The sequence below is a fragment of the Monomorium pharaonis genome, chromosome 5 (assembly GCF_013373865.1).
Source record: "Monomorium pharaonis isolate MP-MQ-018 chromosome 5, ASM1337386v2, whole genome shotgun sequence".
NCBI lineage: Eukaryota > Metazoa > Arthropoda > Insecta > Hymenoptera > Formicidae > Monomorium > Monomorium pharaonis.
Genome location: NC_050471.1, coordinates 7,642,325 through 7,667,508, shown reverse-complemented (window position 1 = coordinate 7,667,508; position 25,184 = coordinate 7,642,325). Strand labels below are relative to the sequence as shown.

Here is a 25,184-nt window from a genome sequence, read left to right as displayed (position 1 = left end):
ACAGCTGATCATCGATAACAACTGCAAGATTAGTTTGCTAAATGATACTCATCATCCTAAGGAGAGATCGATATTTCTCTTATGAATTTCAGACTAATGTGTCTCATAAATCTTACAGTAGAAATTTTTTAATTCTCGAACTCTTAAATATCTCCGAAGATCTGAATTGCTGATTTTATTTCTTGAGAAATCTACACTCGCGCGATATAAAATCGAAAAAAATTTATACAACAACTCAATTATCTTCTCGTTTCTTATCGTTTTCTCATATACGGAAAGAATTTTCTTTTAGAATTCACTTTCAAAATCATGATAATTATACGATAACATACGATTGGTAAAATTTTACTAAAATTTAATTAAACTGTGTTATATTATTGTAGAATAGATTTTTTTTTTTAATTTTACTAAAATGTAACCAAATTTCATTAAATTTCACTAAAGGTATAGTAAAAATCTTCGAAGTCCAGGTTGTTTCACGATTGCCATGATTTTGAGAATAAATTCTAAGAGAAAATTCTCTCCGCGAGAGAAAGACGATCGGTAAGCCCCCTCGATGCGATATCCATTTATCCGCATACTTGTCGAACCGCCGCCGGATCATCGACGGCAATACGTGAAATGTGACACGTGGCATCTAGCGCAGACCGCAGTGTCAGTATCGGATGCCGCCGATTCGAGAGGCAACCCGGTAGTGACCGCGTCGTTCGTCGCTCGTCTAGAAACCGTTCACGCGATATTTCGCCACGCCAGATCTGTTTACCTGTCCAGGTCGCCTGACCGACTTGGATGAGTCGCTCGCCGAAGTTGACGTGCCAGTCGGCCGATTAATTTATACTCCGTCATCGCGTGGCCGATCGAACGTTCGGTTCGTTGAACTGGTTTTTGCGAAAACGCGCGCGTCGTGCCGGCAAGGGGGAAAAAAAAAGCAAACGAAACTCCACGCACGCGCGCGGCAAAAAGTCTCTCCTCTCCAAACAAAAACATCGCGCGCAAAAAGCGCTCTCCGGCAATTCCGGTAGCTCGCGTATGGACGCAAGAAAAAAAAAAACGAGAACCCGTAGCGATTAATAATATGAAGTCATAACTTAGAAAACGTGGACGAGCGAATTAATGTCGAACGCCCGAGGGGATATAAGAATGTTACATAATACAACGATAAATCTCTTCTACGTGCACACTTAAGGGCTGTAACTTTCAGAGGACATGAGGGACCAAAGTGCCTCATTTTCCTCCACTGCGAGACCACGAAGTAACCGGTTCGCGGTGGGCAACGTAACTGAATGTGGCGAGCGAGTGCTGAGTAAGGGATAACGAAATCGTGCCGTGGGACAACCTGGTAAAAAGCCGCGAGGGGGGGAGGGGAACACCTAGAAAAATATAGAAATCGCGTGGCGCACGCGAAATCTCACCCTGTCCGGGAGAACGGCCGGCGAGGATCCTGTTACTCGCAGGTGGAAAGTGAAGTGCGGGATTAATAGAATGCGGGGCACACACGTATCTATACGCGCGCGCGCGTGCGTGTACGATCGGCCGGGATAAAACGCGACGCTTGGAGAAAAAGAGGAGCGATCGAATAATCGACGGTCCGCCGAGGGCGATACATGAAGCCGTGTGTCGCGCGAAATGATATTGTAATTCTTGCACCGAGCGAGCCACTTAGGCGGCCCTCATACGATCCGTATCGATGCAGTCGAATGAGCTCTGCGGTTCGATAAATTTCAATTCGAAGAATGGGATTCGGCGTCGCGGTCACGACCCTCGGCACTAAATAAAGCGCGCGAAATCGGCTATCTTGATTTACATGACAAATCCGATTTTTCCTCGGGAGAAGAATATTTCGCTCCTCGCCTCCTCCACTATTTGATGTTCTCTAGTTAAGGCCAACATTAAAATTCTAGACAAGTTATGTGTGATTCATGTAGCGATCGTAGTAATCACTGATTTAAAAAAAAAAAAAAGATTATTTAGAGAGATATTTCAATATTAACCGTGTGAGAACCCCTTAAGACGACAACCGACCAAGTGTGCCAGACTTGCGAGGCCGCCGGTAAAAATGGGTCACGTATAAGCACAACATTATTCACGAACACACGAACGTCGTATCGTTTTTCTTTTGATTTTATTAAGGCGAGGAATATATTCATCCGCGTTCAAGTATCATGTAGAGTGTCAGCAGTTACTCAACAGCGGATTGAACGGAAACTGCGGTAATATAATAGCAAATTCCGCAAGTTCCGATTATTAATTATAATTACAAATGTACGCGCGACGAACGCGGTGCACCGGAAGAGTTTTCACGCGCGCCGGGTGAGGTGGCAAAAAATTATGTCGCTACTGATTTATTAATAGTTACCGTTTTTACGACACGCGTTTACGCGCGCGGTTTATTTCGCCGTATATCAGTCGGGAGATTGTCATCGGACGTCGCCGAGTATAACACGCCCCGGTCCCCTTGCGCAGAATCGTTAATCATATTTCTAACAATATGTGATTTACGCTTACCGTGCGTGATCCAAATCTCTCTTGTTGCCGAGCAGGAGGGCGGTGAAATAGGATGGCAGGCGTAGATCCGCGAGTTGCTTGAGAAGTCCACGGGCTTCCTGAAAGCTCCGCTTACATGTCACGCTGTAAACCACGACGAAGGCCTCACCCCACCGTATGTGCGAGTACAGGCAGCCATTCTCCTGAAACAATCGATGGGACACGATTGATCGCTATGACATTCACGGATCGTGAGTCGGATTTAAATTTGACGTATCTCTATTCGTATCTGCCGACGTCCCAGCGCGTTTCAACGTAAGACACTCTGTCTCTCTAGATGCTATCGGCGAGTAGAAATCGATCTCGGATTTTAAATCCTTCCGTCATCTAAGAGCCCGCGTTTGCGGAACATTATTAAAATATTTAGGAGCTCGAACGAATCCTTAGGAATTTGCCCGTTTTCGCATTTCAGAATTTATGCTGTTTTCAATGCATTCCGCACCGGAATGCATCTATCTACGCACGCGGATAAAATTGTCTTTAATGACTATTTAAAAAAAAAAAAAAAAATGTGTGCCGGATGAACGCGATCAAAATTTGCTGCGCGTTGATTCCACAACTTGCGTTCGTAAATTTCAGCCATCACGTAAACCGCGGCACATCCGGCGGGAATGAGTTTTATAGACTGAGATAAATATATACCCGGTCCGTGTGGGTATGTACGGTACACACGCGGGCGTTATTTACGGTCAAATCTGTCGAATTAACATTGCACATGTAACGAGATCGTAAATAAGCGCCGCGAGAACGCCGGCAACGGTAAGCACGTTCCTTTTATGCAACATAGGGTTGTAACGTCTTAAGAGTATCATAGATATTTCCACTTCAATATGTTGACTACATCGTGTATCAAGTATTATTGTCCAAACAGAAATTCGATCTGAATCATTGATGCGTATAATTAATCATAAATGTAAACGATAATTTAAGAAACCTTGAAACACACAAGTGTGTTAAAATTACAGAAATAAGAATTTTTATTTTTTTAGAATAAAATCTCGAGATTATGGAGGGGGGGGAGGAGTAAATTTTTGTGAAACCTCTCTCTAATTATAAAATTTTTTAAATTATAGAGGCGCGGTCAGATAACTGTAATTTAATGGTCGAATTACAGAGTTCTTAGATAAGGAGATTACGAAATTTACATATTATCAAGATACTCTGGTTAAATTGTCAGAGTCTCGTTACTCTGGCGTACGTTTCGTACTTCGGAAGATCAAGAAAATTCAATTGTTCGAACAAGGATATACCGTCCTGTCTGTAGCGTCATCAATGTCGGCAGGCGTGCATCAGTCGCGTCGCGAGACATGCTCGAGCCGCTCATAAATATTTATTGATCGATTGTATTCGAGGCAATTGAACGCGATGCCGGAATTGCGTTCGCGCGTGTCGCGTGAATGCATCGGCGTGGTGGATTGTGCAATCCGCCGCACGCCGACGTGATTCGTCCAGTTATGAAATAATGCAGAACGCCTCTTGATTAAGCAACGCCTTTAATGCACTTTGCGTCCCCGTCGCGTAATTTCGTGAAAATGAGCCGCAATTATTCACTGACACCGTGTCTTCTCGCGGCTGAACGTGACAAATAAGCAACTGCGTACGTGACAATCCAATCTGCATTTATAATTTTGCCTGTGTAAATCCATCTTTGTATTTAATTTAATTTCGGGCCGGCAAATTTAGAGTGAACGGCTTTGAAATAAAATTAAGTTGGACCACGTTGATGCAATGAGATTCGATGTTAATAAATTTGATTAAAGGTACACATAAATTTATATATATATTTTTTTTAATTAAATAATACGATAACATATGTGTGTGTGTATAAATTTAGAATATTTTTCACTAAATTAATAAAGTGATGAATAATAAAGTAAATAGTTCAGATAGAAACAACTCTGTCTGTATCTTTTAAAAACTTTTTACAGAAAAAGCACAATAAATAATCAACAAATTAAATTAATATCAATAATTTCAAAATAATTTCTTAAAACTAAAATTTCGTAACATTTCATAAAAATTTTGAGAGTCGTTAGGAATTTGTTGGGTCAATAGAAAAACGTACTGGCTAAAAAAGACTATAATTTTCAACAAGCAGTATTCTTAACGATGCGACAGTTAACAGGACACTGGATAGAACAAAATGATCATACTGTCCATTCGAAATCGATTCAAGTGGGCGAAAATCGCGCGCTTTAACACCTACGTGATCCTGGCGGATAAGCAACAATCTCCCCAACGACAAAGTTATGTTTCTTCGTGTTCGTGACGCAGATAACGATCCCACGACTTTACATTCGCCTTTACCTACAATGCAAACACTGTCGGCTAATAAGCTTTTTCGATTATAAGACCGCGTATTACGCATAAATGGCTTTCCATATAATCAATGAATACCCGGGTATCCGAAACCTTGACTTTTAACATATACGACTCACGCATATGGCAGATAAAAAAAATATTACAGCACGGAATAAATACTGTTTGTATTTGATGTAGTTATGTAACAAAATATTTCCAACAGATTCAGTCAACTAACACTAAAAAAAAAGTTGACTACTGAAATTAAGACACAGTTTTCTACAATAACTTGTTAATAATTAATATTTCTAATTGAAAACTTTACGCACATTTCTATTCAATAATTTTTGTATAATTAATTCTAAACTCAAAATTATAAAACATCTGATACTTAAAATGTTATCTAAATACTAGTGGTGCGAATTGAGCCTGAGAAGCGGGAGTGCGAACGTGGACCCAGCGTATCCCGGGACGTATCTTTTCTTCATGCGACAATGCACGTTTCCACGAAAGCGACATCAACCAACCCGACGCTGCGGGACGTCGCATTATTGCTTGGCCACTGACAATGAGTTACAGTGTTATTACTCGTAGTTTTACAACGACAGAGTTCCTACCGGGTTCATTTCTAAAGAAGAGAGAACGAGAGAACAAGAGAGCGAGAGCAAGAAAGCGAGAGAGAGAGAGAGAAAGAGAGAGAGATGCCAGCAACTTATGGTTGATATAACAAGTAGCAGTCGTTCCAAGTGGAGGAGAGTAAAGTCAAGGCAATAAACTGAATTATCGTGTAACACTTTGAATCGCGCGCTACGATCGGTGTACATGAGAAAGATCAAGTTCACGGGTGTATTGGCCCCAAACGAACAAGTAGAAAACAAGAGATTATCGATATTTAATCGCGGCCTATTTATATTCCGGTCCATTTGTTACACCTACAATGTAACAGAATATTATTAATCTTGTTGCTTAAGTTGTTAAATTGATTCACCTCGAAAACATGTAGCCCATCATAATAAGAGCATTCGTTAAAAACATTCTGCGAGGTAGCCCGCGTCTCATCTCCTTGTTTTTCAATATAATTAACCGTTATTCTCGGAGACACAAGAAAGGCTACGCAATCTTTATAACTTTTTTCGAGAGACACTCGGACGCGTGTGACGCGCGACTTGTTTGCGCACAGGTGCACCATTGAAAAATTAAAGATAAGCCCGCCGAAGTGGAATTTCAATGCCGATCTGTAACTTCGTCATTGAGACGAAGACCGATTGACGTCCGTCGGCATACCACGGGTGTAACGACTTGTAGAAACATTTTTTAAAATTTCCGACAACAACGCGGCAAATTAATGTGACGCCGAGTATAAGATGATATTAAATTAAGACATTCCAGCAAAGAGAGTTCGTTGTAATTAGCCGTACTCGTTGTAATTATGATTAAGATTTACTTGGGTTAATTAAAAACGTCTTACAATTAAGTAAACGATCTTTTGTTTACTTCTAAAGAAACATGATCTAAAACAAAGTAAGATGAAACTTAATCAACGCCGATAATGTATATAATTATTTTCAATTCTCTCTGGTATAATATAATATCCAAAGAAGCAAATCGCATAGATAGAAGATTCAGAATATAGCTTACGGCAATGCGAAAGAAAGAATGCCGACCAATCGCATCCGGTACATCCAAATGGCATCGTTATATTCGGTCTTCCGTTCCCCGCCGTCCTCCTCCTCCCCTTGCCGGGGGCAAAGAGGGCGCGCGCTTAATTATCAATTATCTACCGGTCCTCCCACGAAAAGCAATCGCAATTACCGAGCCGGTCACGAGGCCAGGGAGACCAGTCAGCCCCCTTTTTCTTCCTCCCTCGCTCACTCCCACCCTTCCCCCCTCCCCCCCCCCGTCGTACGAAGATTTATTTCGTACGTGCACGCGGATGAAGAACAATGCGAGAATTGGGGAAGTGTGTCACCAGGCTGCCGGCACTCTTCATATTCGCGAGGCGGAACACACCTGGGCGCCACGCGGCGCGCAGCATCCCGGAGCGGAGCGGCTTGGCCGGCCGGGCCGGTCCGAGAGATGAGGCGGTATGATTGATACTTTATTGCGGTACGCGGCGCACACCGTTGACCCGCAAAACCATATGTAGATTGCGAGAAACGAAACGCGCGAAAATGACAACAAACCAAAATGAGATGAGTAAGAGAGGGCGAAAGAGAGAGGGACAGAAAAGGGGGAGAGAAAGAAAGAGAGAGAGAGAGAGGTCTCTCGGTGGGAGGAAAAAATTAATCTACTAAAAGTGGAACGTCCGCGCGATTGAGACGAGATGAAGTACGATTGATACTTTATTGCCGCCCGAGACATTGACCCATATATCGAAATTATAGACTGAATAATCGTATGTAGATTATAAAAACATGCAACGTACGACCGGTTGCACAGTCAAACTAACATCTGTTGGCAAACAGCACCGCCGCCGCTGTTAATCAACTTTCCCTTCCTCTATCGGGAGATCGAAATGGAATTAATCGGTCAGGTAAGACGAAAAAAAAAAAAAAGAAAAGTACGAATCGGTACTTCGAGCCTAGCTCCTCGAATCTATCACACTGGGAATAATAAGCTGCGTGATTGTTAACGCAATTGTTATCGAGAGTTGCGAGTGTATATAGAGCAGTCAATTGTTCAGAATTAATTATCGCGATATATATTATATTCACTCTGACACCATAAATCTCGACAACTGAATCGGAGAGACAGCTCTCCAACTATTCCCCCCATTTCGTTTCGGTCGGTGGCTAGCCGTGCCATTATCCAAGCGGTTATGAGAAAAGGAGGAGAAACGGTAAGACGATCAGCTGACGCGAGAATATTTGCGGAGCAGCCGCGGAGCAGCCGTTGGTGTAATGATATAAATCGGCCTTATAAATGGTTTCCGTGGTGGGCTTATCTCGACTGGCCCAAGATTTACGTGACGAGGAACAATGCGCGATGGAAGTATTAATCGCGCCGGTCGACGAGGTCGAGAGCTAGCCGAGAGCCAGTCAGCAGCCACCTACCCATTTGTTGCTCGACTTCCTACCTACGTGGCCGATTCCGCTGGAGAGCGCCTACCTGAACTCCCGTGCCCTTGTTAAAGCCGGGTTTATTATTATACCTGCGTTGTGGAACACCTATACTGCGATCTTCGTGATCGATATTGCAAGAGGGGCTCTCTCTCACTCTCTCTCTCTCTCTCTTCTTTTTCCCTCGGAAGCCAAGCGGAAATTCTATGAAACCCGAGCCGAGCCAAGTGCAATCGGCTCGCTCGCCAGTTATGCAGGAAAGTGTGCGATTATTACCTGTGCAACCCCGCGCGGTTACTTCAGATCCCGAAGGGACTGGGATATCGCCTAACTGCCCTATGGGGCAAATTTCTATTTGGGAATCTTTGGAATTCCGTATGCTCGCGATCCGGAAAAACTCTATTGTTGCGAAACCTATTATGTAGATCGCTTAGTGTCGGATTTTAAGAATTTAATTCAACTAACAGCATTTGGCAGTTGGAATTTCTTGTAATCTCGAATATTCGAATCTCAGGACAAATGAAAGTTTCTTCATCTTTCTTAAATCGCGCGCGATTTGAATTCAAGGTTATTGCATTCTTCAAAATATGCGCATATTCGGACGAAAAAAGACCCACGCGTTGAATTGGATTTTAATTCCATGGATTAAAATCGAGATAAATCATCGTGCGTGTCAGAAACCGTCCTTCTCGGATGCAAATAGAACCTGTGAGAGAGTGCATTCACGTCATTTATCTTGGTGGCCGTGCCAGTAAAGGTCTACCAGATACCATACAAGGTAATGAGAAATTCAGTAAATAAAATTAGCGCCTAACGGCGACAAGTATGGCTCAAGTAGGTGCACGCGATCACGTTACAATACCAAAGTGCTGACACTTAAATCGACAGAAATTGAAATGCTATCAGCCTGGCATTATGCGATCGGCATCTAAGAATTTCTAACAAGTCGCAAGATGTTCCCAATACACTTCAATCTGACCGAGTGAAATTAATCGAAACTTGACTCTTAATGATTCCTCGTTTAAAAAAACTTTGAAATTTCTCTTCTTTTAACTTTCTAACAGTATTGATTCTGCTCGCTTTGTTTCGTTAACTTGCGGGGCGCCGGGATGTGTGCAATGGAACGGGTTTCTTAAGCTTAATGAAGACAATTCGTTATCGTTTGGCGCAAACACAGTGGCGCTCTGAGATTAATGAAGTCCAGATTCGTGGAGACGCTGGCGGGCATCAGCAGCAGCAGCAAACGCCGGAACGCAAGAAGCGTTCCCGGCATCCGGGGGAGGATTTATAGCCGCTACTCGCGGATCTCCGTAAAGACGCGTGCCGCTGTCACTGCGGTCGGCGCCTGTGACAGTCGGCCCGACCGACTGTCTTCGTTAGTAATTGACATCACGATCCGCACGCCCGTGCGTCGGACGGACGCACGCACACCGCACCGACTGCAAAAAGGACCTCTCTCTCTCTCTCTCATCGATTTCTTCCCGACCTGTCGCTCGACGCGTGCCTAAGGTGCCACATTGCACGTCGCTAATTGGTAATCGGCGATGCCACACGTCGCGCGCTTTCCAAGAAAATTCGCACGCGCGAAAAAAAGATTTTACCAATTACCATTAGGTCTTAGGAATGGACGTCAGCGAATTCTTTCGACGTTATGCAATTTTGACAAACCGGCTGCGGTTTGCGAATTCTGTGCGGCGGATTGTGAAGAAAAAATACTGTCAAGTGCAGGAAGTAGTAATTCATTAAATCGTTTACATAAAATTGAATAGAACAAAAAATGAACACGGATTAAAAAAGGTACAAAATTGAACCTCACCAGAGAGCAAATCCGCGAGTTGTTGAATTTAGAACGCAAAGCCAGATGTGCTACAAAGTCTCTTATGTTATAAAACTGTTTTATTATATCGTCGATTTAAGTGCATGCATAAATTTCTTGAAAATAATTGTTAATAATATTTTACTTGAGCACTCGCGTTCCTTCTTTCTTCAACTTCCTCGAGATCTATCCGCATTCCCGATACATTTTCGCAATATTTCCTTCCTTCGATTTTCTTATTGCGCGGTTAATGAGGTGGCTCCGGACTGCCCATCGCATTAGAACGGTATTCGTCATTAACATGACGCGTAAGACGGTCAAAGGTAGGCACGCTAAACTGGCACGAGCGGCTGCAAGCACGTAAACGTTCGCGTGAACATAAACGCCGTTCATAGACGTCGGCATTGAGGGACCTCGTGATGCTTTCTCGATAATTAAGGCAAAAGTATCTCAACTGCAGTGTGCTATTCTTACGATACGGTGACATTAATGTTATTAAAAAAATTTTTATGTAAATTTTTACGGCATAAATAGTACGATATTGGACACCACAATTATAATCGAATTTTAAATTTTGTGATAATTTAGCATGCACTCATTAGCGTGCACAATCGAAAGACGCCGGTTACACTTTGTTTTGACTAAATTATTTAAAATGCATCGGATATGCATGAGAACGAGAGCATTTACGTTGAATATTTATTCGTATTTAAAAATACCCAATAAGAGTTGTATGCGCGACCCGTATTAAAATTTTGTGCAATGGATTTATTTATTAAAATACATTTCCGCAAAATTTCTATTTAAATTTCAAACCGTTTAGCACGTGCATTTCGATAGTCAGTTGCTTATAACAAAGAACGAATGAATTAATTATCCGTGAAAAAAGTATAAAGAGGCTTAGAAAGGCGTCGTATCAAGTAACAGAGATTAAACAATGTAACAAATGACATCTGTCGAAAGCAGAACCGGGCACTTCCTTGTTGGCAAATGCAGATCGCGGCCAGCCTTGCGTGGCGCTTATCTGCAAGGACATTTGTACGGTGAATCGTCCTGGTTGGTCGATTTTCAGGCGTATCTTAACGGCGATTGGGGGATCTCGGTATCCGCTACTCGAGCGTTACAACTGGAAAAAGTGCGAGAGCGCAACACGCGGACGTTGACCACGTGCGCTCAATGGGCTCGTGCACTTTAAGTGCCGGTAGATCGCACCCGGCGTAACCGTCGGGCCCGCGCGTATCGGGATATCAAGGATGCACGTTACGTAGGAATGTCGGAAACGGATAATTCCATAGATTAGACCGCGTTTAGGTGCGAGGCTTATGTGCCCTTTAAGCCGCGGCATCTCCTCGTAACGTCCGGCGCAACGCGATTAGCTATCGTTGAGGCGAGAAGTTCCGCTGCGGAAAAAGATACGCGTTTCACGCTAAATTACAACTCACAGCTATAACGAAGAGAATGAATCGACTCGAGTTACGTGCAGTTCCTATTTCAAAAAACTTTTACTTTTTATAAATGTTATAATACAATAAATAAGTATATTTATGTAATTAAAAATATTAAATATTATAATAAAATATATATTATAATACTTCATAATATACCGAGAAAAAAGTTTAGAATAATTAAAAAACATTTTACACTAGAACAAGCTCGGTTTTTATTTTTAACTTCTTTACAAATGTTATTAGTAGGTTCTTTAATATTTAAATAATTAATCCGAAAATAAAAAATCCAACAAAAATCACCTTAATAGTTGTTGTAATTTAATCCAGAAATCCGAAATAGTCATTTTGACGGATTTGATTATTCTAGTGTTAATACGTCATCTTTTTTACTAATAATAAAATCTAAAAAAAGTAGATAATTCTATAAAATAATGATTACCAATTTTGTTTCCAATTCATTCTGATTCGTAGAAAAATAATTATGATTCTACAATGCATTCAAAGATGAAGCAGATAATATTCAGCGTATCGTATCGCCGTCGAAATACAAGATGAGCCTGCAAATTTACATCTTCGTATGTAACATTAAATAAGCCGGGCGAGTGTATTATCGCAGTTAGATATCGCAAAAGTGAGGGGAATCCTGGGATAATTGGAAAGATTACACTCTACCGAACGTACGATGCGTTATGTATTTTACTGGCACGGCCAAGACCTTAGCTTACCGACGAATTATCGGCTATTTGTTCTAATATCCGTTGTACGACTTTCAGATAGTTGAGATAACCGAGGTTTCTTGGTCTCTCTGTCGTGAGGAACATGAAACCTTGGTTCCTCGGTAATTTAAGAATGCACGCGGGTTTGGAAACGTGAGGAATTCACGAACAGAGATCAAATTCAGAAAATTTGGGAACTGGGAGAAAGCCTGGCCATGAAAATGTGAAAGCACCGATCGAAGTTGACGAAGCTTGAAGCACGAAAATTTGAAAATTGAGATTTAACATGGGAGAAATTGACTTGGCTTGGAATTTAGATGCGCAGATGCACGCGCGGCTAAAAGGTCATATTTCAATGTAAAAAGTTAAAAAGTTTTAATCACACAACAGTCGACAGCTTTCGGATTTACTGAAGTTGAACGTGAGTTATGACCGACGCAACCTGATAAGAAAAATGCCGAGATGAAAACGATACGTTGCTCGTAAATGTTGCAGTCGTGATAAACAGCGCGTTATTCAGGATTGATTGATCCCGGCGCACGCGGTGGAGTTTCGCGGAGATTTACCGGAGAGTAAAGGGTACCGACTTAAAAGTCTCGTTCACAATGGGACCTCACGCGTTGAACGTGATATATTGGTACAGAGGAGTCGGAGAAGTGTCCGCTGAGATGGTGTGCACATTTAATGATCCGCTTCTTCTACGCGCGGAATCACATCGACTTCCTGCACCACTGCCACACTAATCCACATCGATATCGATCTTCCTAGATCCTGTTCCTCAACAACATTCCCGCCATAGTTTTCTTGCTAAACTAACTAAAGTCAAAATATTTTTTATCTAGAATTCAAAATTGTACAAAAACCTCTTTTTTGTATAAAAATTATTAGTATTTTTTTTAAATAAAGGTACATAAAGTATAAAGCCAATATTAAAATATTTGTGTATTTATAAACTCTGTGTCAAAATATTTTTTTTAAGAATTCAGTAATATCAGCGGGCGAAGGTGCATTTAAAACGTAATTTTATGCGAATACGTACAAATCGCCAGCATCGCTTCCTGTTCCAGATTATTTATTGTATCCACAGGCTAACGGTGCATGCATCCTTACGCGTTCCACGTACAAGGTTCTCTAAATGGACAAGCATTGTTTGCCAGCGAGTCGTGTAGTGTCGGTTAATGGTGCAGTTGTATCTAAGAAAGATAATTTAAATATCGATGTTATATCGCGAGTAAAATTAAGTTTGAGTCGCGAATCTAAAAGGAAAATAATACTAAAGAAGTAAAAATTAAAAACCAGTCGGGGAAAAAATAAAAATTCTCTCATTAATATGAAAATTCGATTGCCTCAACGTATAAATTGGAAAGATCCGGTGTGTCTTAAATTAAAACAAAAAATTGGAATATTCAAAAGTTCGAGAAAATTGGAGTAATCGTGATAACTTGAGAATCTAGGAAGTGAAGAGTATTAATCCTACATCCAACGAGATGTAGAATTCGAAGAATCGCGTCTAGCCTGCCATCCTGCGGATCCACGGTTCGCGGCCTTTTAAGCGACAGGTGCAAACATTCGGGGAGCAGCGCAAAAAAAGAAGCCGGTAATTGTAAGCCCCGGGTAGAAAAACCAGTTTGCTAAAAACAACCCGGGCCTGATCGAGTCTCGTTGCGGGGCTACCGAATAACCAACGGGTGTCGGTGTAGTAACGAGTGTGAGAAGCTCATGAGGCGGCTTTTGGAAATCTGTCTTAAAATGTCTCTTAAAACTTCCATCCCACGGGAATTATATTATATAATATATCCATTTCGTCGCCCGGGAGAAAATCTCGGATATATTCAATTCACTTTAAATTGAACAATAAATTATATTAGAATGACCATATCGATATAAACTATTTTTATGCGTTGCCGGAAGGAAAGTTGAACCCTCTTAACATTTTAATTACTTATGCGTCCCTTCAAAATTGCAACTAAATATAAATTAATGAAAATGCGGCGGTAAAGTTGTTCGACATTTGTTCTTTAGTGCGACATTCGTGTTTAACTCTAACGTAATAAACGCACGCGGTCATTCTGTCACGTTGAAGAGGCGCTAGAGAGTCGCAAATAAGCTTAAACTTCTGCAGGAAATACTTTCTATGAATGAACTTTCTCGCCGCTCATCGAGGAAAATAAGATACAATTAAATGCCAAAACAAATTGAAGCCGAAGCGGGATCCGTAAAAGAAAAAAATTGCAACTTATTCTCTCATTGCAAAAAGCTATCTTCCGTGGTATTATTAAATTACAAGGAACTGCCATTTCAATTAATATAACAAAGTTTGGAATTAAAAGTTTTGAGAGCTTGTGGAATTCTTAGAAATCAGAAATTTCGGAACACAATTTCATTTTTAATGTAAAACGAAACAAACAAGAAAAATTCGAGATTCAAAGAATTAGAGAACTAAAGCAACAAGATAGTCTTCAAATTTTGCAACTTATTGTTGGAGAAACTTCAAACTTTCAGAACATAAATGAAAAACTTGGAGAATCAAAGATCAATATATCAATAAATACGAATTTCCGTTGTGTTTACGTTCGTGTCTAACAACAACCTATTTCATAAAAAAGAGGAACAATGCTTTATACGACATGCTATAAGCGACCTCGCTGGAATTCGAACAAGCTCTCCGGCTGCGACAGGTGAAGCCACGTGTTGTTCGTGCAATCGCAGTCGCCGTTCACAGTCGCCTAGATTCGAATTTAAAGACGTTCGTTATTCAATTCAAATACGCTAACGGGCTAACGGGCCAGCTCGCAGAGTTTCCGCCTCAGCGCGATGTTCGTTACTGTATTCTAGAAGAATCGGGTTAGGAAAGGTCAGGTAGAGACGATCGACCTGGAGCCGGTTGTCTGCGAGGAGACTCGCAGTTAAGTATCATTTTTCAGAGAAAGTATCTGTGGAAAGTGTTTGTGTGTCTGGATTATACATACGTAGTATATACATTAAAAAGTAGAAAGCATTATACATTATTAAGTATTATATAAATTATCCTGAGAAATGCGTAAATTATACTTTAAAATAAAACGCGAGATTAATCTGGATATGTTACAAAGCAGCGTGCTAAATGTAACATATCATAATTAAATAAATATAATTATAGTTTCTTATATTTATAAATATAAATAGTTTCTAATGCTGAGATTAATTTCTCTTGGGTCTTAATGTTTTCGTCCAAAGTTAAAAATTTATTTATAGATCGCACAAGCAATTTTTGCGGCTAATAGGACACGCAGTGTCGAGTATTCAAAGTCACTCGGCAAGAACTTCGCGATTTGCGAGTCGCTCGTTATTTTGCCAGGGTATGATGGATGTGGGCCTTAAGGACTGCGGGAGCCCTATATTATATACGAGGGCCGCCGTTGAAAGAAGATATATTTAGACCGGGCCCTTGAAAGATACTGCCTCGTCTTGGAACGTGTCGTGAGGCGGATTCATTTTTGAAAGCGCGCGCGGGGCCTTTTCCTTGCGGATCACAGGAATGAAAGTTTCACGAAAGGACACAAATGCAAAGGATACCGTCGCGTCGATGCATTACTCTTGCGACACACGAGCGCAATCGAGTATAAATCAGATAAGTAAATTGATCCATCAAACTCGCCATTAAAGACAATTGCGCGCATCAAAATGTAAAAAAAAGAAATTTCATAATTTCGAGTACTTATTTAACAGCGGGATTATTAATATTTGGCTAAAATTTATAGATCAGTATTTTATTTAAAAAAAATATAGAATCTAAAAAATAATTTTTCCTTGCTCTTCCCCTTTTTTTCCAAATTTGCGAATTAAATTTATTCTTTTCTTTATTTTATTCTAAGATGATTAGTATTTCAAACAAATTATTTTCTTATAATTAAATAAAGTATATTAAAATTTAATTAGTTAAGTAAATTAAATATGATCGTTATAAACTTACCTCGCACCTGGACGTGTCAAGTATCTCAACCTCCGTCGTAACGTTATCAATAGTGACGCTGTGTCGGTAGAGAAAATCTGCAACAAGTAGAAATTCATATATTTAATTAATCAGAAAAAAACAACGCCTCTAGTTCGATTATTATCGCTCTAAGATCTCATATAAAATTCGCAAGATAAATCAAAGAACAACGGACGGACGCAATAATCTTTCGTAATCGGCGTCATTTCGACGATACTTTTTGATTTCTTTGGAAAAGTTCAAGCGACATTTTCCCAAGGATAGAAAACGCGGTTAATGCGCGAAAGTGCCGTAGCAATAACGAGAAATGACAATTCCAATTAGTTACGCTGACGCTCGTTGCTATGTCATTACGATCATTGACAATGACACGTGACTTTCGCTGGAAATTTGTGATCAAAAAGATTCGGACAGCCGCATATTTAAAGACATGCACTTTTGAATCGTTAATACACGCTTCGAATTATTCGCACATGTTATGCTCCAAAACGCCTATTAAATATTTGCATTTCTGTTACGTTTGGGCTAATAAATTCTTAAAATTTTGCATTTAAATCAAGGACTGTTGGATTTTTAGTGTTTCTAAAATCTTGCGTAAATTCTTGAACTTTGATTTTTGTCGCACCCCAAATTTCTGACTGGTGCAATTTTTACATCTTCAGCTTACACCTTCAACAGAATAAGCGAAAAAGGGAAACCTCATATTTCTCGGAGCTGATTAGAGCACTCGAGAAGTACGTGCTGGAGGAGAACAAGAAGAAGAGAAGACGCGGAAGAACATAGAACAATAATCCTAATAGGGGAGTAAGCACAATAAATAAACGATAAACAAACTCATAAACACCTCGTAGTGTCGGGCAGCGTGGAGTTGAAGAGAAGCGTAGAACAAGCAAATAAGGATGCTCGTTATATTAGCGGCCGTTACGCTCGAGAAAGTTTATTGCCGGGTAATGCTAATGGGAAAACGATTTGGCCAAGCATTGTGACGGAAAATTCATTGCATCTTGCGCCGCCTTACGCGAGAAACATCGCGTGTGGAAAAGGAAGCTTCCAACACCGCGCGAAACGCAATTCTGCACGCGGGGATTCCCTCTACGCTTGTGGAAAGGAATCGGACGATCTAGATAAGCTAGGAGATAGCTCAGACCGCAAGGATGAAATTTAACGAATGAAATTATTTCGTAGATAAGGTGGGACGTGCGCAAGAGTCTAGAAATCTAATTGTAGTCCCATCTAAATACAGGAACAATTTGCATATCAGACGACGACATGGAAAGTTAAATCTGTGATGAGAAACGTTGATAAAAGTACAAGATTTAATTTCTAAGAAATCGAAAGTACAGCGAAGAGATATAATAAAAGCTGTAAGCTAACAAAAAAAGGGGGGGGGGGCGACACACTTTCGTCGGACGCAACTGGAAACGCGACTGTCACCGACCACGCGGATTCGGCTTCTGCTCCGGAGTTCCATCTCCGGCACGTGATCCATTGTCGATCGAAGAAACGGGATGTACACGATGTAATCTTCCCCGGGCACGGAAAAACCGTTATCATCCGCGCACGCGCGCGAGAGAATCGACAATAACGACGAGACTCGCTTTCTAAATCATTGCCTGAAATTATTCCGCGCAAAGAGAGATTTGCATTGTTAATCGAGATCAAAATAATAACAAGTACACTGCATCGGCATCGTGGCGAGAGATGAAAAGGACCGATTATCTCCCGTAAAACAAACACGAGCCGCGCTCGTGTACGAATGCCTTGTTATTGAAATTGCCGGTAAAGAGATCATCCTCGATCTTCCATCGGGAGATCAAATTTAAGTCGTGCGGTGGAAGTCAATATAAAGTGGCTATATCGAAAGTATCATTTTGCATGTTTAGATGTCTAAATTTACGGGAAAGAAAAGGAGAGATTTTTCATAAAGATTAAGAGAGATTTAAAGAACGGAAATAGTTAGATCGTTAAACTCTTATATTTCTAGGCTCTTATGTCTTCATATCTTAGATAATTCTGTATTTTAATTAAAACATTTTTATACTTAAAATCCTCTATTTTTAGACTTTTAAAATTTACTTCTTTTTACAATTTACTCTCTTAAATCCTCAAGAAAACTTGTTTTCAAGTTATTTAATTATCATTCAATTAATCATTCATGATATAAAAATTTTAGAGTAATTTATTTATTTTTTTTACGGATTTTTATTATTTATTATTTTTCGGATTTATAAAAATAATTTTTATTAACGCATTAAAGAAATTTTCCACGTTTTGTTCGCGAGGATTAGCTGAAGGAAATCAATAACCCCGCGCTTTCACCGTTTGAGGGCGTTTTCTTCGGAAAAGTGATTCTCCAACGATCGGGAACGAAAGTGTGCACGATAATCCGCGCACGAGTCGCACGAAGTGTCGACGCATTTTCAATTCGTTTCACACGAGAGCGAGAAAGAAAGAGAAAAAGAGAGAAAGAGAGTCCATATGATCGGCTTGAATGACATTTCAATCTCAATTTTTAAAAATGAAAAATCATCATCAATGTTTCTTAAATAATAAAAAATTTAAAGACTTGATATTTTGGTATTTCTATAAAATACACAACAATTTTAATAGATTGTTAAAATGTTATACTATATATTGTCATAAAAATTTTGTGCGATATATTAAAAAAAAAGATAAAAGCAAAAATATTTCTTTTGAAGGTATTTCTCTCGTTAATAGAAACATTTGTCTAATTCGTATATATCTTTGGCACTTGTTGAGATTTATTTTATGCAAAGCGGTCTAATATCTTCAGACACTACCCCTCGCGTGTTTGTGTCACGGTTTTTTATCTGTGATTATTTTTATTATTTTTTATCGATCCTCAATGAACGGCGATCGTAGCGCTCGCGGCGTCATCTTTGAGGATCGATTAAGCGATTATCCCCCTTCTCGACCAAGAGGGGAACACCTGAGATTATCCGCTTCCTGGTTACATTCAAGAGTGATTATCCATCATTTTCCCAGGAAATTAATTAATACCGATGGTAGGAGAGAGCAATCACGGCGGCGCCCTTCCATTCTCGTTCGACATTATCAATCGCCGCATTATAGATCAATAGAGATCAAGATTGATTCCAAGTGCCAGTTATACATGAAAGAAATTCGATAAATCGATGATTGCGCTATTGTACTGGGAAGCTTTCCGCACATTACATTACGTGGATGCAAAGAAAGCAAAGAGAAACTTCGTACAGATTGACCTATAAGTCTTCTTGTAAATTATCTACAAGTCTTTTCATAAATTATCTATCGATTCGCAAAAAATGTGTTTTATATTTTTCATATAAACTGCACTCGAAAAATATCTATTTCGCGTATTTTTCTGAACTCGATTCAAATTATTAAATTACTAACGTCTACAATTTAATTAAAAAGAAAAATAACAAGAGACAAAATTACTAACATAAATTATTAACGTCTTGCGAAATATCAGAAGAAAAATGTGTAAGATATGTTTAATATAATCCTTGTGGCTTATGTCAACACGGAAAAAGTTAAATCCTTCTCCAAAAAGGAAGCGTAATCCCGAACACGCCGATAAAATCCCATTCAAGCAGTTTTATCTGCAATCTAGTCTTTAATCGAATAAATTTACGTATTTTACATAATATTCGCTTCAAGCGCATCGATTATCCGTCGCGATAATGTCCCCCGCGACTATCAGGGATTCGCGCGATAAAATGTCGCCGCACTCTCTCGCCGGCCAGGATATGCACCTTGGTACATGCAGCCGGCTCCTCGGCCGTATGGTAGAGGTGTTACAAAAATATATACGAGCGGCCGGCCGGTTCAGGGTTAAGGGGACAATACTTCACGGTGGAATTTTTCCGAGGCGGCTCGGATATCCGCGAAACTCGCCGTCATAGCTTATACGTCCGCGGGCGTACACGGCAATTATTACGGCGAAGTAGCCGGTATGAGTTATGGGAGAGATCTGCATTCTGCGCGCAGACCCTCCCCATAGGCTCTATTTCATATCGAGTGTTTAAATCTCCGCCCTCCACGGGTCCGCCGATGCTCATTGCGTTCTCTCTCTTTCCCTTTCGATCTCTCTCTCTCTCTCTCTCTCTCTCTCTCTCTCTCCTCTCTTTCTCTCCCTCTAAATCTCTTGCCGCTGCCCTACCCCCCTTTTATCCGTGTATTTCTGTGACCGCTAGAATGCCCTCGGGACTCCGCTCGCGAGGCGCCATGATTAAGATTTTTCACCGGTACCCTTGAATTAGAGTCCGGTTTCGAGCGCGAGAATATTTCACGGCGGATTTTTCCGTCCGCGCCGGAGCAACACGCGAGAAACACCGATCAAGATTTAGATTCGCGTTTTGTACTACGGGGTGAGGTATCTCGCGCGCACGCGAGTCGAAGCCGTTTCCCCACCCCTCCCCCCCCTTCCCGCCTGGGAGATATTAAGCCGATAGCGAGAGCGAGAAAGGAAACTTAGATACGAACTGGACATTTATCCCAGCGTACGACGCCTCGAAATTAGCAACGAATGGACGCAATCATTCACGCTTCGCATCGGCAATTATCTCGGAGGGAAGAAAAAGGGGATAATGAAAAGCCAAAAAGAAAAAAAAAGGAAAAACACTTACCACTGGTCGAGCTGTACTCGCCGATGTATCGCCTCGTCAAGTACCGCACAACCACCGCTGCAACAGAAGGAGAAAAAGGAAATTGATTAGCTGCAAAAAACGATCTCGCGCGAATAATAATCTTCATGGGCCGAGCCCGACGCGCTTACGTCTATGGAATCGTAATTGCAAGTAATAACATAAGAAGGCGTATTTTCGTTCTCTAGAAGGTATAAGAGGGACGTGCGCGTCTATGCATCGCGCAGGTGTTGAAACGCCATTAACTTATTTTCAATGTTAATAAAGAAACCATAAATATTCGCGGGGAACGGGTTCTCTTGTATGCGGATTGCCGATAAATTTCTTGCATCATAAATTCCGTTTCGTTGCGGCGCGCGCCGCTCTAAGACTCAACATGCTGACGACGACGTTCCTCGCCGTCGCCGTCGTCGTTCGAACGCCGCGAGACTTATTAAGTACATAGATTCGTACCGCTCCGTACTCGTAGGTACACCGTTTATAAATCTGTCGTCGAGTTCAGCCCGGCGACGACGGCAGCGGCGACGACGACGACGACGACGACGGCGATGGGAGGTAAGAGGAAATATCATGAAGAGAAGAGAGGAGGAGGAGGAGGTAGAGACACGAGCAAGAAACGGAATATAGAACTTCACATTCGTGAGCTATTTGCTGAGATGAGAGATAGAGTGCATATCTTCGAAATATCTTCGTGCAGCTGGACGACGATATTTCAACGCCGATTCAACGCGCGCCTGCGGAAAGTCGATGGACCGGCGAGAACTGGTCCCTTCAGAAAGAGACATTATTATTTAAGAATTATAAATTATGATATTACCCGCGTAAATCGCGCGAGTATTTTATATATTGCGCATTTTATCTAAGTAAATTAAATATCTCATAAATATAAAAGTGTACAATGCTTTATCTGTGGAAAAAAATTCACTCATCCCTTCCGTTTTATTACACCTTGCACATAAAAGTCAAATTAACCGTACAATGGAAGATCAATCACAGGTCGCGATATAATTAACATTTTACATTTATAATTAATAAAAATAAAGAAATATTCTGAAAGGCCGTATTCACAAGCGGCCATGCGAAGAAATCCGCGAATCATTACCGTGCCAAGCAACCTGGTAATCGCGAATGGAGCCATTCTCCCTTGAAGATGACTGTCATCAAATCGAGACGACGTCACGCGTAATCTTATGCAGGCCGCGCGAACCGGAGTAATTGATGTAGACACGAGAATGTTGCTCGTAATGCCTAATAGTCCCAACAGTAATCTGTGCCAAACGCCCGGGTCTAATGAAAGCACGCTCTCCGCCGTCCTCGAGTCGAAAGAACGCGAGGGAAACCCGACACTCTCGTATACCAGGGTACAAAGCGTTTATGAAATTCTTATCTTTCGTTGGGTCAACTCGAGCGCGCGATGACAATATAGTGAGCCCATGGCCGTACTTACGAAGGATGAGAAATAACCTAGCTGGCACACGTAGAACGCGAGACGTTCTATTGTTTGTCATCGAAGAAAAGTTCTGAAACAAATTCTAATTTTTTTTACAGAATATTGCACGAACTAGGCTTTTTTATTGAAGTCGATTGTCGATTATTTGGTAAAAAGAAAATTAAATTAAATGTAAATTATTAAGCGTTGATGCAGGTTGTTACAGATAAAGTTTTAAGTTTGTACTTCATTAACTTGTGTACCTGAGATTTTTTTATAGAAACTTTTCAATATATTCTTTATACAATTTTAAAAACGGATATTAAAAAAGTAAAATTGTCAAACACTACGATTTTTAAAATTAATCTGGAAATTTTCATTCCTACAATACTATAATTTCAGAATTATAATAATACAGGATATGTTTACACACCAATCTTCTTGACGACTGACGCCAGCCGGCTCTGGCTCCAAGAAACAAAAAATGTAAAATTAAAAATGGGGCCCCTCTTACGCACTCGCGAAATCCTACACGATAGAACGACTTTAAATGGCGAAATTATAAAAAGCGTCAGTCAAAATCTTTAAAAAGAAATGTGATCTTTCGACCGAGAGCATAGTGACCGCGTACAACGCGATAAAAAAAAGGACAGAGAAAAGAAAACGGGGCGGGAAGAAGAACGGAGCAGGAAGAAAAGAGCAGAAAAAGAAGAATAAGAAGAGGCAAGCCGATTAAGTCACCTGCGGAGAATTGTGTGTAATGTGAAAGAGAGATGCAACAGTACGAGCAAAACGCAGTCATTCGCGGTGCCATTCTGCTGACGTACGATGGTTGCCAGCGTTGGGTTCTATAGATAGATCGTTGGAGGATAAGCCGCTTCGGTGGATGTAAGAAAATAGTAATTATGGCCACGATCACTGTGGATGGAGGAGGACAAACAGATAAGAGAGAGAGAGAGAGAGAGAAGGGGGGGAGGGAGTAGGAGACAAAAAAAGATTGAGATAGTGCGGCGCGTGATCAACCAAGCGCATCCTCTCTTGTCTCGTTAAAATTTTCTCTCTACCCCGAAGATTCCAACGATCTTTTATTGATACAAATTTCGCTCAGCTGCATCTCGACGTTTTAACTTTATACGTCTCACCTTGGCATCGAATTTACATAATTTTTTTTTAGTCGTCACGGACAATTTTTATGTGCGCTAACAATTTTGTACAACAATAAAAAAAAAGAGAAAGAGGAAAAATAAATGTAATGCCGACTGAGCAACACTTTTCTTTAAAATGTATGGAAATAACGGGAAGTGATTTTCCTGAAAAAACGAAAGATTAAATCGTAATCGTGTAGAATGTGTAGAAAGTTATATATTTAAATCATTAAAAAGGTATAATAAAAGCCTCAGATTAATCCAGCTTGAGAAAAGAAACCCATTGAAGCTGGCAGCTTCCACGAGCTACTATTCCGTCTCCGCTTTTCTTGTGACACGGCAATAAACCAAGTCGTTTACACCAAATGAATTTATGAACACGTCTCCCCGGCTTGGGTAGCGGACCTCCAATTGCCTCTTCAATAAGCGCTAACGCAGATAAATGGCAGCAGATAACAATCTTGCGTTTCTCGCGTGGCCATAATTCCTTTAATGATTCCTCACTGTCGGGCGGTTTTTGCGAAATCTACTTCTCGCCGAAGAATTCACCAATTTACTCGGAAACGTTCGATTCATATGTCATGTATTATCGGTACTTTTTGCAAGAGCCACGTTTCTATTACACAGTCAGCGACGTAGTAACGACCGAGTTACACAAATTCCAAGTTCCCCAGGCGAGAATTTTCGTAGAGAAGAGTTACGGTTACGTTGCTTCGCGTGCAGGGACGTTCTCTCGCGGACTCACACCGCGTACCAACCGTCAGGTACGCACACGAAGATGCGATAATACGAAGAAATGTTACCGCGTAAATTCGGAATCCAGAATCGAACGCCGCGGGCGTCCACAGGACGGATGTATCGGATGTCCAGATCTTATTATACATACAACTTGCTGCCGCTGCAACCGTGAGGGATTTTTCGTGGCGTGATTCCCCACATTCTCCCCTTCCCCCTTTCCTCATTCTCCCCCCCCCCTCCCTCAGTCGCACGGGACGATATCCGATAACGTCCACGGAGGTCCTTATTATACTCGGCCAACGGGGTCCCCACGAGGGACTTTTAAGGATTCGCTCCCGTCGAGAGATATCCCTCTTTCCATCGCCGTCGCCGCCGCCGCCGCGTGAGAATGCACCGTTTTCGCCGCAAAAAGTAGAACGGACGACATTGTCGCGTGTTTTACCGCAATCACGATCGCACGGGGCAGTAGAACGGCAGCAGAGGAGGCGAATGCAGAGAGGCGCCGGGTCGCAATTAAATAAATATGTTCGCGCAGAAAAGATGCAACATCCGGACTTGAAACGAGGCCAGTTCGTAGCGTTTCGGGAATGGGAGCGCGACGACGTGTGGCTCGCGGTCGGCGCGACTCTCTCTCTCTCTTCGAAAATCTTATGATTAAAGATATTCAGGAATTTCTAGATCTAAATAGCGTCACAATGGAGATATATCCATATTCTTCTAGGACAATTGAAGGCGAACGCAACGTAGACTCTTCCAGACGACCATTAATATTGCGTCGACGTTCAAATATTGCGCAACAACATTCAGCGCGCTTTGAGAAAGATGCAAGTTCACGGTTGACTCCAGCGACTTAACAATGTAAAGATGCAAAATAATTGGCGAGCGAGAGGGAAGAGGTAGGGTAGGGGAGTCCGTATACGGACAAGATCGGAATAAAACGACGAGCGCGCCTTTATTAAGGTCCTAGCGGTTATTAATAGGATTTGTTCGAGAGGTCGGCGAACCGCCTTATCTCACGCCGGTTCGTTTGCTCGCTTTGTACGCGTCGCGCGACTGTCGGGTCTAACTAATGCAACGTATTATTCCGCGGACCGCGCGTATTCATCTTAACGGCACTTTCATTCAATGCCCTTACGCTCGCGCTCGAGCGCGCGCGCGCGCGCGCACGACGGTGCGCTATTAGACAACGCGCAGAAATTACACGCCGCGCGACGACGCGCGTATTAGTATCGTCCGCCGTCATAATGAACGTCCTTCCGACGTGATTCAATATTTCACGACGTGGATTGCGCACCATAATCGACCCGCGCGCATCTTTTCCCGCCGTTTATCATTCGCGCGCGAATGAATATCGCAACGCGACGAG

General features: G+C 41.4%; 1 protein-coding gene across 5 annotated transcripts in view; it reads right to left on the bottom strand.

Annotated features, from left to right (window-relative positions):
* Positions 1-25,184, bottom strand: part of LOC105830999 (ras-related and estrogen-regulated growth inhibitor) — a 90,195-nt gene that overhangs the window by 51,669 nt on the left and 13,342 nt on the right. For all 5 annotated transcript variants that reach the window (XR_004963286.1, XR_004963285.1, XM_036286934.1 and 2 more), the window contains 3 exons: positions 20,489-20,545; positions 15,837-15,913; positions 2,506-2,687 (listed from right to left, as the gene is read on the bottom strand). Coding sequence is in view for 3 of the 5 variants with exons in the window: in XM_036286934.1 (XP_036142827.1) it covers positions 2,506-2,687; positions 15,837-15,913; positions 20,489-20,545 (316 nt within the window). In the remaining 2 variants the exon portion in view is untranslated. The remainder of the gene's footprint in view (positions 1-2,505; positions 2,688-15,836; positions 15,914-20,488; positions 20,546-25,184) is intronic.